The 13,495-nt window shown below is 47.1% G+C and overlaps 1 protein-coding gene and 1 non-coding gene across 2 annotated transcripts in view; one reads left to right on the forward strand and one right to left on the reverse strand.

Annotated features, from left to right (window-relative positions):
- Positions 1 to 11,439: 11,439 nt before the first annotated feature.
- Trnay-aua lies at positions 11,440 to 11,521 on the reverse strand. Its single transcript has one exon. It is a non-coding gene; the product is annotated as a tRNA-Tyr (tRNA).
- A 1,147-nt stretch (positions 11,522 to 12,668) lies between these two features.
- LOC8029987 (retinal dehydrogenase 1) overlaps positions 12,669 to 13,495 on the forward strand; it is a 38,980-nt gene continuing 38,153 nt past the window's right edge. The window contains exon 1 of the mRNA XM_029991761.4: positions 12,669 to 12,716. Within this exon, the coding sequence (XP_029847621.2) occupies positions 12,678 to 12,716 (39 nt within the window). The 5' untranslated portion in view covers positions 12,669 to 12,677. The remainder of the gene's footprint in view (positions 12,717 to 13,495) is intronic.

Genomic DNA, 13,495 nt, shown 5'->3' on the forward strand with positions numbered 1-13,495 from the left:
ACGACATTATTTCTGCTACACTAAGACAGCACGCCTGCCTGTAGGATTCTGGGGTACATACTAGGATAAATTTAATAGCGTATTCGGTCAAGCTCTCATCGGAATTGCCCTGAAACCAGGACAGTGCACAGCGTTCCTCGGTCATGCAGCACGAAGTACATGCAACATCGAAGACAAACTGGGCCGCGCCGGTGCATCGCGAAGACCGTCACCATGCGTCACCTCGTGTTTTGTTCCCTTTGTTATTTTGCGTAGTTCCGCGCGTGGTGCCCGTCTGCTGTCAAAGCGAGTTTTAGTAGACCGTGTTTCCCACTCCAGCCCCTCCGCTACCCGGAACTCTACAGCCAAGGCCATCGGCGCGCAGGCGCAGTGGCGGCTTCTTCGTAGCGGAGGGTGAGCGGAGGGGGAAACACGGTCTACTAAAACTTCCTAATAGCGAGTTTTAGTAGACCGTGTTTCCCCCTCCGCTACCCGGAACTCTACAGCCAAGGCCATCGGCGCAGGCGCAGTGGCGGCTTCTTCGTTGCGGAGGGGGAAACACGGTCTACTAAAACTCCCTAATGTCTTTTATCTACTAGCGGATTTAGCAGTCCCACACAGGCTGAGTTTACATGGATGCGATCGTAGCGAATCGAATCGAGATTAACCGCCTATGATTGGGTAGACGAGGAAGGGAAAGGAGGATCGCGGGCGCGTGACTGGTCACATCTCGATCCGATGCGCCATGGTCGCATCCATGGAAACGTAGCCACAAACGAACATCGTGGACGTGATCGTCGATGTGGTCACAGGTGACGATTCCACAGGCATATTTTGCCCGTCGCTGGTTGTACAAGAAAGAGTTACCAGCAGATAACAACCGTACCTTAAGACGCGTCATCAAAACGCGTCACGAGGCTTTCCACGAAGTTCCTAACTTTCGGGCGCTCTTCGCCGCCGCGGCAATCGCCGGTGATCGCGGCGATGGTTAAGAGGCTCGTCGTCCTCGCTGTCAGAAGAGCTGAGGAATTCATCGGGTGCCGCTGCAAGGAGTGTTCGTTTTCGCAAGGTCGCCATATCTTGATAGACTGCGCCTCTGCTATTCCCCCTGCTATCACCTCGATTCCCGCAACGCCTGATGGGACTGCACCCCGGCGCGTTGCGGCAACGAAAAGTCGCACCGGGAGAGTGCGCTTCGTTCATCGAGGACGTCCGGTGCGCACCGGTGCGCACCGGTGCGCACCGGTGCGCGCCGGTGCGGATGATTGAGGATGCTAGAAGTGTCTTTCCAAACCTGCAATCAAAATGCCAACTTCTGCGTGATATGTTTTTACGTGCTGCCTGAAGTCTAAACTTTTCAGGGCGTGTTCCTTTCACGATGAACTTTTTTATCTTCAGTGCGATGCCAGATGTTAGGGACTCTCTTCCAGTGAATAAAAACAGAACTACCCCTCTTACACCTGACCCTATATAATTAGCCACTTTTATTATTATTTTTTAACGAGGTTTTGATCAATAATTCGAGCCTCGATGATCTGGCAGAAATCTATGTTGATGAGCGTATGAAAGTAAATATTTTTTTCTGGTCTTTTGATAAAAGGTTCACATGCGAGAATGTGGTAGACTCTTACCAATTTGTTCACTGTCTATATTTTCTTTAACACCTAATTGTAGCGGCGTGACAACAGCGAGAGTTTATTTCGCGCAGGCGTGGACAGTCCACGGTTGCTGCAAGCTATAGATGAGATATCTGATAAAGAATAAGGATGCCCTATATGCCCTAAATTGCACCTGCGGTGACCGGTGTATAATCAAAGTGACAAAAATTGCAACAACAAAAAAAGATCTTTCGTATGCTTCTTTGACCTGGAAATAACGACGTTGTCACCATTCATTTTGAGCAATAACTTTGTCTGGTAGTCAATTTTCCAGGAGGAGTTAGAATCTATGACTGAATGAAAAATAAAAAAAATCGTCATACGTTCTTAGTGAATAAGAGAGCTGGAGTTCCATATATGCAATAAAAAAAAAACTTTCCCAAGGCAAAAAAACCTTCCCAATTCTAACGTCGTTGACTAAAGTAAAAAGTGTTTTCGTTATTTCTCGGTGTCCACATCTTCGAAGGATTTGTATCTCTTCCAAATAGCTGCGAATAGCGATAGACAGATTTCACTAAGCGTTCGGCGCATGCGTGACGCCGCCATAACTTTAGTTCACAGGAGGCAGACTGCAGTGCGCGACAGGGCTCGCGCCGTCTCGTGCTCCACACGCGCAGAGCTTCAGAGGGGTTTTCGCGCGTGCAGAAAGACTAGAGTTCCCCGGATGCATTGCGGCAGCGGTGGCGTGGTCAAATTGGCTGGTGAGATCGGCCTATTGTCTTGTCCTGGGCGATGTCGAATGGTTCTCTCGTGCTAACACACTTCAAGTTCTGCTCTTGCTCACAATGCAGCAACATTGACACATTGACCTAACGTTATTTTATCTTTTTTTTAAATCTTAATATTGACCGCAACGGTGGCTGCAAATTCTTCGGAGTCAACCGAGTGCTGAGAGCCCGTCACGTGACCTACCGGTTGGACGCAGCGAGGGGCGAAGTGACGCAGCGTTGCTCGCAGCGGTGTTTTTTTTGGGGGGGGGGGGGCTCATGTAGCATATCCACCACGGTCCGTCTTGGAATGAAACGAAGTAGAGCAAGTACCGTCTGAAATTGCTGCCCGTGACGTGACGTGACGCTACGATCCATTCAATTGTAGCGACGGCTGCGGTCGGTTCTAAATTGTGAACGTACGCCAACTCAACACTGAGACGTTACGCCACAGCGGTGGCGCTGCCGTCGGCACTGCGCAGGCGCAGATGCTTCGCCTCGGGTGATTATGGTTTCTGCGCGCGCAATGTGGCGCTCACCCGGTCTGGGCGAACGCGGGAACGTTGGTAAACAGTGTGTGTGTTGGTGTATAGCCGAGTTTTAATCCCAGCGGGGAGTAGTAACTCGCCTATCGGAACTAACGAGAGAAAGTCGCCGATGCAACTCTAGAACCAATGACAAACCTTCACGCTTCAATGCGTCTGCTCGGGTGTTCTATTTAAATTACGCGGATAGTCTCGCGCATAGAGACGCTCCCGGTTGTTTTTGTTCCTCCTTGGAACCTATTGAACTACCGTTATTTTTTACTACTGGCCTCTTATATATACCAAACATCAGAGAAAAAAAACTTTTTTTTTCGCATTGCAAGAATATATTAGACATCGCGGAGAGCTCGAACTCAGTCAGACCGTCACCCCAGCCGTTCGAGCAAGATGCCAAAATTCCAACACTCTCTGTCGCCGGAATAAAAAGTTAGAAATGAAGAACTGCTTTTCGTCTACGAAAGGACGCCGTCCGTAAGAAGCAGCAGACGGAATGGCCGCTGTTTTGCGACCGCATCTCACAGATGGAGCCACTTGCCCTCGAGGCTTCCCTCGCTCCCTCGCTTGTCTAAGCCAAACGATTGGAGGCAAAGTTACAATATCTGACAAAAGTGTCGTATCCTTGTATATATACATATACATATATATAAAATTAGAGTGATTTTATTATTTCTTATTTAGTTTTGCTTCCTTCTATTAACAACCGACAAAGAGAGAGAGAGAGAGAGAGTGTGTGTGTGTGTGCGTGCGCGTGTGTGTGTCTGCGCGTGTTGCTACAACTACAGTTGGCGTCGCCGTTTGGATGATGTTTGCTACACGTCACTGCTTTATTCATAACCGTTTTACGTGACACTTCCAGTCTTTACATCCTATTCTCCTATTCGGTATACTCAAATCGAGAATGGAGGAAGGTAACTTAAGTCGGTGTGTTGCCTTGTGTGAACGGAAGCGACAGGGTCCGTTTATTGTCACATCGTAATCACTCATAATAATCACGTGCGCGTCCATAACTGCTCATTCGTGTTGAATAATTAGTGTCGTCCTTGAAGCCGCAGAGCCCCGGTGATTATGAAATGGTTGATTGTAGGCAGAGCAGAATAAATTGTTCCGAATCTTTTTTTTTTCCTCATTCGACACAGCACGACATGACTCAGAATTCACTTGCTCAAGCTATAAAGAAAAAGAAGAAGAAGAAAAAAAAAAAGAGTTCGTTTTTAAGACGGGCTATCCTAAAATATTCACTTAAACATTTTTGTTACTAATGTTGTTAATGACACAATGAACACCGATTGAAACCCATTTTCTAGGGATGCCTTGACAACTGAAAATAAAGTTTTAAGTTGAACTGAATTGAGTTAAAATACCGGCGCGCTGTTGTTTGCTTGTGCGGCGTAGTAAGCAACAAAAGCTAACATTGTTATGAGCCCCCCTTCCCTCCAATTTCCGAAGGGCAACTTTCTTTTTTTGTTTTATAAAAAAAAAACGACATACATTACCTTATCTTTTTAAGGAGAAATGTTTAGTTAGGTGGGTGACATGGCAAATTTTAGGTGAACAAAACAGATTCGGCTACGCTTCGCCAGTGATGCCCATGCTTCTGTGACGGAAAATATACCTGCAGACCCCCCCCCCCCCCCCCCCCCCCAAGCTTAATTAGCCCGAAAATCCACCCCTATTCACCCTATGCGGAGCGTGAGTTCGTCTGCTTCTTTTTCAGGGGTTGCAGTGACGCTAGACCGCCGAGCGCTGATTGGCTCTGATTGAAGGATAGTGGGTACAGACCTCAAGGCGGCTTGCTTTGAGGCATACCCACAATCCTTCAATCGGAGCCAATCGGAGCTCGACCTTCTGACGTCATCACCAGCCTTGCAAAGAAAGCAGACGAGCGTGAGACGCGCCTCTCTGTCTTGGAAGCAAAGGTCATTTGGTTGGCAGCGCCTCTAACGGCAGCGTCCGCATTGCGTTGCCTAGTAAAGCTCTAGCCGGTCGTATGCCTCTTCTATTGCACCCGCGGCGTCTTCTTATTTGTGTCGTCCCCTTCCCTGCGGCTATGTTTCTCGATCTTGTGTGGTTTCACGTCGTTTAACCCGCAGGAGTTGGTCTGAGCTCGGGTTCAGTCGTGTGTCCCCTAGTTGCAAGTAACAACGACGGCAAAATACCGCCATAACTTCTTTTTTTTCTTTTTTTTTTTTTTTTTTTTGTCTGCGTTGGAACATGTTTTGTGAAGCGATTGTGCGCGCGACGGTCCAGAAATCACTACGAGACGACATTCATCAGTCCCAGTAATTGATTAAAATCTGTCTGAGGAGTATTTTTAGCTCCTCTTGTTATTAAATTGCTCTTCGCTCGCCGGCGAGTCGAGTAGAGGCGTTCTGCGATTCAGATGATCGCGGCGGTTTTCGCCGGTGCGTGGAGGGGATCTGCGTTCTCGATTTCCTGGTCTCGTGTTCAAAATGTTAGCGCCGAGTGCGGCTCCCAACGTTTTTGCATAGCGCTGTGACCAGGTGAGCTGATATTAGAGAGTTTTCGTAGACCGCGTTTCCCCCTCGGCTAAGCACTCCGGGATGAAGCCGCTACTGCGCCTGCGCGCCGATGGCCTTGACTGTAGAGTTCCGGCTAGCGTAGCTGGTTGCGGAGAGCCGTTGCGGAAGGGCGAAAGCTATCTACGAAAACTCACTATTTCTTAGGAACTGAGGTTGGCTGCATTCTCAACGCTGGATGTTTATGCCAGACTCGTCGGGTTCAATGCCAAATGCTTATCTGCGAAAATCCACACCGTGGCGCCACTGTCCGGTAGATTTGTCTTTACTCGTAAAACGAACACAAACGCATCCAGGGGCTTTAGGCAGTGTCACTAATACTGAGATTCCACGCTAAATCTAGCGGGCCATTCCACACACCGAATACACTAGACTTGTCAGGTACTCCCTACGAGTAATCAAATTACATGTAATCGATTACTTTTGGAGTAATTTAGTAATAATTTGATTGCTATTATTATGTAGTCATTAAAAGAATAATTTGATTACTTTTATAAGTAAAACAAAAATTCCTCTACCATTCTTACTCCCCCATCGGTTTCGGAGTGTGTTGCCTTGCGTGAACGGAAGCGACAGGGTCCGTTTATTGTAACATCGTAATCACTCATAATAATCACGTGCGCGTCCATAACTGTTCATTCGTGTTGAATAATTAGTGTCGTCCTTGAAGCTGCAGAGCCCCGATGATTATGAAATGGTTGATTGTAGCCGGAACACAATAAATTGTTCCGCACCTTTTTTTTTTTTTTTCTCATTCGAAACAGCACGACATGCCTCAAGACCATACCTCGGCAAACCTCACTCATGAGGGCCCTCACTCTCCCTCACTCACCCTCACCTTCACAGGTGAAGTGAGAATGAGTGAGTTTCTGAACCAGGAAGATTCATGAGTGTGAGGGCCGTGAGGGCCGTGAGGGCCGTGAGGGCCGTGAGGGCCGTGAGGGCCGTGAGGGCGGTGAGGGCGGTGAGGGCGGTGAGGGCGGTGAGGGCGGTGAGGGCGGTGAGGGCGGTGAGGGCCGTGAGGGCCGTGAGGGCCATGAGGGCGGTGAGGGGCGTGAGGGCGGTGAGTGGCGTGAGGGCCATGAGTGCGTGGGTGGTGTGAGGGCGGTGAGTGCGTGAGGGGTGTGAGGGCCATGAGTGCGTGAGGGCAGTGAGTACATGAGAGGCGTGAGGGCCGTGAGGGCGGTGAGTGTATGAGGTGTGTGAGGGCCATGAGTGCGTGAGGGCGGTGAGTGCGTGAGGCCCCCTTCAGATCGAGCATCTTTCTCAGCAATGTTGGTGTTAATGGCGGGTTGTTCTCTAGCTTTCCCTAGGTCGACACGAATTGCTGAGATCGGGTCCGGCTCGAAATAAGCAAGCAACTCGGATCAATTCGAATACGTTTGAAGCGGCTGCATCCAATCAGGGACGCACAATTTTCACGTGATATGACACCGAAAGACTTGGTTCTGGTTTGAAATCGATCGTTTTTTGGAAATAAACTGTTTCAGAAGGTGCATTAGTATTCTTAACGAGATTTAAATTCATAAAACACGTTTATGACGCGTAATTGTGTCTAAATAGTGCAAGAAAAAATAAAATTTTATGATGACGATGGCAAATTGCAGCAATTGGTTGCTGCTTGTGATCGCGGGCGGCCCGTGTTGCTGGTGTTGCGACGTAAAGTTTCTGGGCGAAATTGCCCCATCTCAAGATGGCCTGAGTGGCGTGAGGGCCATCAGTGCGTGAGGGGCGTGAGGGGTGTGAGGGCCGCAAGGGCGGTGAGTGGCGTGAGGGCGGTGAGTGGCGTGAGAGCGGTGAGTGGCGTGAGGGCGGTGAGTGGCGTGAGGGCGGTGAGTGGCGTGAGGGCAGTGAGTGGCGTGAGTGGCGTGAGGGCCGTGAGGGCGGTGAGGGCCGTGAGGGTGGTGAGGGCTATGAGTGCGTGAGGGCGGTGAGTGGCGTGAGAGCGGTGAGTGGCGTGAGGGCCATGAGTGAGTGAGGGGCGTGAGGGCCGTGAGGGCGGTGAGTGAGTGAGGGCCGTGAGGTTCAGTGAGGGTGAGTGAGGGCTGAAGGTGAGTGTGACTGTAGGGGTGAGGGTGAGTGAGGGGCTGAAGGTGAGTGTAGCTGTGAGGGTGAGGGTGAGTGAGGGGCTTAGGTGAGTGTGGCTGTGAGGGTGAGGGTGAGTGAGGGCGACCTAAAATGCCGACCTCTGCTCAAGACAACACAAGCTTGTTCAAAATTCACTTGCTCAAGCTATGGAGAAAAAGAAGAAAAAAAAAGGAGTTGGTTTTTAAGACGGGCTGTCCTAAAATATTCACTTAAACATTTTTGTTACTAATGTTCTTAATGACATAATGAACACCGATTGAAACCCATATTTCAGGGATGCCTTGACAACTGAAAATAAAGTTTTAAGTTGAATTGAATCGAGTTAAAATACCGGCGCGCTGTTGTTTGCTTGTGCGGCGTAGTAAGCAACAAAAGCTAACATTGTTATGCGCCCCCCTTCTCTCCAATTTCCAAAAAGCAACTTTTTTTTTATAGAAAAAGACGACATACATTACCTTATCTTTTTAGGGAGAAATGTTTAGTTAGGTCGGTGACATGGCAAATTTTAGGTGAACAAAACAGATTCGGCTACGCTTCGCCAGTGATGCCCCATGCTTCTGTGACGGCAAGGATATCTGCAGACTTCCCCCCTCCCCCCCAAGCTTAATGAGCCCGAAAATCCACCCCTATTCACCCTTATGCGGAGCGTGAGTTCGTCTGCTTCTTTTTCAGGGGTTGCAGTGACGCTAGACCGCCGAGCGCTGATTGGCTCTGATTGAAGGATAGTGGGTACAGACCTCAAGGCGGCTTGCTTTGAGGCATACCCACAATCCTTCAATCGGAGCCAATCGGAGCTCGACCTTCTGACGTCATCACCACCCTTGCAAAGAAAGCAGACGAGCGTGGCTAAGGTCACTTGGTTGGCAGCGCTTCTAACGACAGTGTCCGCGTTGCGTTGTCTAGTAAAGCTCTACCCACTCGTATGCCTCTTCTATTGCACTCGCGGCGTCTTCTGATTCGTGTCTTCCCCTTCCCTGCGGCTATGTTTCTCGATCTTGTGTGGTTTCACGTCGTTTAACCCGCAGGAGTTGGTCTGAGCTCGGGTTCAGTCGTGTGTCCCCTAGTTGCAAGTAACAACGACGGCAAAATACCGCCATAATTTCTTTTTTTCTTTTTTTTTTTTACCTGCGTTGGAACATGCTTTGCGAAGCGGTTGTGTGCGCGACGGTCCAGAAATCACTACGAGACGACATTCATCAGTTCCAGTAATTGATCAAAATCTGTCTGAGGAGTATTTTTAGCTCCTCTTGTTATTAAATTGCTCTTCGCTCGCCGGCGAGTCGAGTAGATGCGTTCTGCGATTCAGACGATCGCGGCGGTTTTCGCCGGTGCGTGGAGGGGATCTGCGTTCTCAATTTCCTGGTCTCGTGTTCAAAATCTTAGCGCCGAGTGCGGCTCCGAACGTTTTTGCATAGCGCTGTGGACAGGTGAGCTGAAATTAGAGAGTTTTTGGTAGACCGCGTTTCCCCCTCCGCAAAGCCCTCCGGGATGAAGAAGCCGCTACTGCGCCTGCGCGCCGATGGCCTTGACTGTAGAGTTCCGGGTATCCTAGTTGGTTGCGGAGAGCCGTTGCGGGACGGCGAAAACTATCTACGAAAACTCGCTATTTCTTAAGAACTGAGGTTTGCTGCATTCTCAACGCTGGATGTCTATGCCAGTCTCGTCGGGTTCAATGCAAAATGCTTCTCTGCGAAAAGCCGCACCGTGGAGCCACTGTCCGGTCGATTTCTCTTTGCTCGTAAAACGAACACAAACGCATCCAGGGGCTTTAGGCAGTGTCACTAATACTGAGATTCCACGCTAAATCTAGCGGGCCATTCCACACACCGAATACACCAGACTTGTCCGGTACTCCCTACGAGTAATCAAATTACTTGTAATCGATTACTTTTGGAGTAATTTAGTAATAATTTGATTGCTATTTTTATGTAGTCATTAAAAGAATAATTTGATTACTTTTATAAGTAAAAAGAAATTCTGTACCATTACTACTCCCCCATCGGTTTCGAAGTTTTGCTATACTTAGTCACCACAGCTCAAACTTAAGTGAGCTCCTGCGAACAACAAGATAATAAAACAAAAAAAAGCTGTACGGAAGGAAATCAGGGTTTTTGTCTGGTCAGTTTATATTGTGTTGGCGTTGTTGGTGTTGTTGTAATTGCCCTTTTTTTTAATGGGGTGGGGGGGGGGGGGGGGGGGGGGCGGTTGAGCTGGCATTTCGTAGTTTGACTTCTCCACATAAGCCATTCAGTACAAAGGTTCAGTCTAGAAGTCTTTGCGCGACACAAGGGAAAATCACAAGGCAGTAGACACGGACAAGCCCAACTTTCAACTCGTCAACCCCGAACATCCAGAAAGAGCATGCGCAGCACGCTACACGGAAGAAAAAAAAAAAAAGAAACAGAAAAAAAGAAAAAGATAGAAAAGTCACGCACCAAGACACGTTCAATGATAGTCATTATCACACCATACTTTGCCTCACCCTACGATGGACTAAAAATAAAATCTACGGACCGACAGATCCAATCACGAGCCACTTAGAAATTGTGTGCTATTTCGCTTCGAGGCACGTATTGGAGCCCGCGTCTCGTATCGCTGATGGGGATGGGTGGACAGTGGCTCGAGTTGAATAGCTTTAAATTGCTAAAATAAGTCGCGACGTGCAGGCTGTTTGCAGTGTCGGAGCTATAGAAATGATGCAGCGCTTTGGAGTTCGGAGCCTCATTCGTTCACCCCTAATCAATGCTGAGCATGTCATATAGTTTAGCGTGGAACGTGATTGGACCCGGCGGCCCGTGGATTTTGTCTTTAGTCCATCGTAGTGTGAGACGAAGTGTAGCAACCCAGATAAAAACTGGGCATCACTCTCAAGCAAGAAAACCGAGGTATCGCTACCACAGGCACGTCCCTCCTTTATAGAAAACGCTCCCATCAGTTTTCTGGCTGTGGTCTCTTTGCTTCTACCCAAGATCCTGATCTTGTGAAATAGCGCCTCACACCCACAGTCCGCACAGTGAGTTGGCACGTGTGCATTGCCTTTCTTCCTGATTGACAATTCATGTTCCCGTTGTCCATTGTCCACTCCCTTGTGGTTGTCCCTTGTGTTTCGCCAAAAACTTTTAGACAGCATCATAAACCAACTACCGTAAAATACCGAGCAAGCGCCCACTCAAACGTTAGAGATAATCGTGAAAAAATCGGTGATGGGCCCTTCTTCGCTCATCAATTTTACATACAAATGTACTTTGTGTATTTTCTCAGATCCTGCAAATTTGAGAATGGGCGCTTAGTGTGGTGTGGGCGGATGCACGGTATTCTACGGTAGGCCAACAACAAGCTTTAAAATTGTGTGCAAAGGTTCATGGTTAATGTAACATTTGCGTTTTGAATCCCCTTTCAAGCTGTTCTCCCATCACATAAAAAATATACTAAATTCGATTTTTACACTCTGATGCCCCTAGATAACCAAAACCTGATAATGTCTCAACTAATGTGAAACAAAAAAAAACACGTAATATCTTATTTTTATGTAAGATAAGCGGTCGGCATTACACACACACAAAAAAAAAAAACAAAAAAAAAAACATATTCTCAATCGGCAATTTTTGACTCCTTTCTGCTTAAAAGTCGTGTGCGTCACTGATTGGCGCAACGGGATTGTAGCCTTTGCCGTTTGCCAAGCGACGGTGAGGCGGAGTTTAGAAGATAGCCACACGTGGAGTGGGCGGGTCGTGTTGCAACGACAGGGTTCCGCTGAGTGTACGTTCTTCGCTTTCATTTAGATTTTTGTTCTTTTACGTGAAGCGTTTTTTTTTGTTTTTTTTTTGCGAAGCTCTTTAGGGTCTAGCCTTGTCCGTCCGTCCGTCCGTCCGTCCGTCCGTCCGACCGGCGTCCGTGCTCGCATAAAAAGAAAAAAAAATGTTTGCGCAGTCGACAGGATTCGAACCTGTGCGGGGAGACGCCAATGGATCTATAGTCCATCGCCTTAACCACTCGGCCACGACTGCGGGACGAGTAGGGGGCTCTGAGTTTGTGGTAGAAACTCAAGAGCTCGGGTTTCTGTCATGCATGAAACGTTGCATGTAGCCGCTCAACATCTATACCGGAGAGGGCGGTGCGGTCAAATGCGTATATAATTGCGTTAAACCTTGCACGCATTGGCTCAACGTTTATATACGAGAGGGCGCTGCGGTCAAATGCTCAAATGCGTATATAACCACGTTCCATACCACATATTCTCTTTCTTACATGGATATTTGACTTAAGCGGTGGAGATGCGTTCCCACGGCTTCTAGAGGATCCAAGCTGATCCGCTAGAAGAACCACTGGCTCTGCATTTCACCGACCATAAGGCAGTAATAATTAAGTCGAAACGCAACCCGGAACTCAGCATTACGTATGAGCAATAAGAACAAATCAGCACCATCAGCACTACCTATGACAAAAATCAGTATCATCAGCACCCACCAGAGCTTCGCCTCAATCAGCGTCATTCACCACGTGGAGATGTGGTCATTTTTTTTTCTTCTTTAGCTGCATGTGTTGCAACAGTTGCAGGTGGAATTTGCCCGAGCATACTTAATATGCCTTATTTCGCGGAAGTGTCCAGCAATGCTAGAAATTTTTATCTCCGCTTTCGTGTTTTTTTTTTTTGTTGTTGTTGTTGTTGTTTTACGGCAATTTTAATTGAAAGTTTCTCAATAAAATCACATATCTATCTTAAATTAAAAATAAATTCTAAGGTGTTTTTTTCCGCCGAAAGATAAGGTGCCATAGCTCGAAAACCAGGATGTTACGAAATTCGATGTTCGCAATAACCCGACGTCTACTGTGACGCCTCTTAATGTGTCACGTCGTTGTACATATTACGCAACGTGAGCCCGGCAATCCGACTGTCATTACAGGCCTCAAGGACAACGCGGAGGATTCAGCGAGCTACTTCTAATAGAAATATATATAAAGAAACGCGGAAAAGCAAGGTATACTTAAGGTCGAGGAAGTGTACCAACTCCGAATGCCAATTTTTTTCCTCCTTACTTGAATAGAACGTCCGTCTTTGGGTGAAGCCGCATTCGTTCTGAGGACGCCGTGTGACTAGGACGCTTTTTTCTTTTTTTCTGGGATTGTGTTGAGCGGTAGAATTTTGGACGACGGTACTCCAAGATGGCGCCCATTCGGAACCCGGAGGTCAAGTTCACTCAGGTTTGAGACTCGTTCCTTTGTATAATCTCTTATAGGATCGTCATCTATACTCTCTGATCGTTAAAAAAGATATATAAAGCAATAATAGATTTGTTTATGTCGGGAGCGCTTGTATTTGAATAAAGCTAAAGTTGGGATTATCAGAAAGTAGGTAATGTCAAACAAATTTGAACCCGTCATCAGAGAAACACTTTCACAGTTTAGAGTGTTTGATCTCGTTTTCGCAAATCTGGTGTGAGTTTTATTATAGCCTGCTTTATAATCTAAATTCAAGGCATATGCTAAAAAAGAAAGAGATGTTCTTGCGTGCATATGGGTTTCATGGCAACACACTTAAAAGAGCTTAAGAAAGTAGGCTAATTCGCTCCTCTTAAAACACTCAGTGCAATGAACAACCAAAAGAATGTGCGCGATAACTATTTTTTTTTCTTTTATATAATAAATGAATATCGCAAAAACAACAGCTAAAATATACCGTTTTTTTTTTTCTTTTACTTTGTTTTTATTCTTGCAGATTTAAAAAAAAAAGGCATAAAAGCCACACTTACGCGGTTTGTGCGAGCAATTTAGACGCCCAGGGGGACATTATAGGGGTGGCTAATCTTTGCGATAAGTTTGCTAATTAATTAAAATGCACTAATTAACTTTTTAATTCGTGAAAATAGACATATGGTTTCATTTAGAAACTTGCTGAGCGTTATCAAATACCACTAATTCAGTCGTTTTCAAAAGTACTTTGAGCACGTGAGAAGCGCAGTAGTTCACTAAAGTTACCACTC

Source organism: Ixodes scapularis, unplaced genomic scaffold (genome assembly GCF_016920785.2).
Source record: "Ixodes scapularis isolate PalLabHiFi unplaced genomic scaffold, ASM1692078v2 PGA_scaffold4__175_contigs__length_147842914, whole genome shotgun sequence".
Classification (NCBI taxonomy): Eukaryota; Metazoa; Arthropoda; class Arachnida; order Ixodida; family Ixodidae; genus Ixodes; species Ixodes scapularis.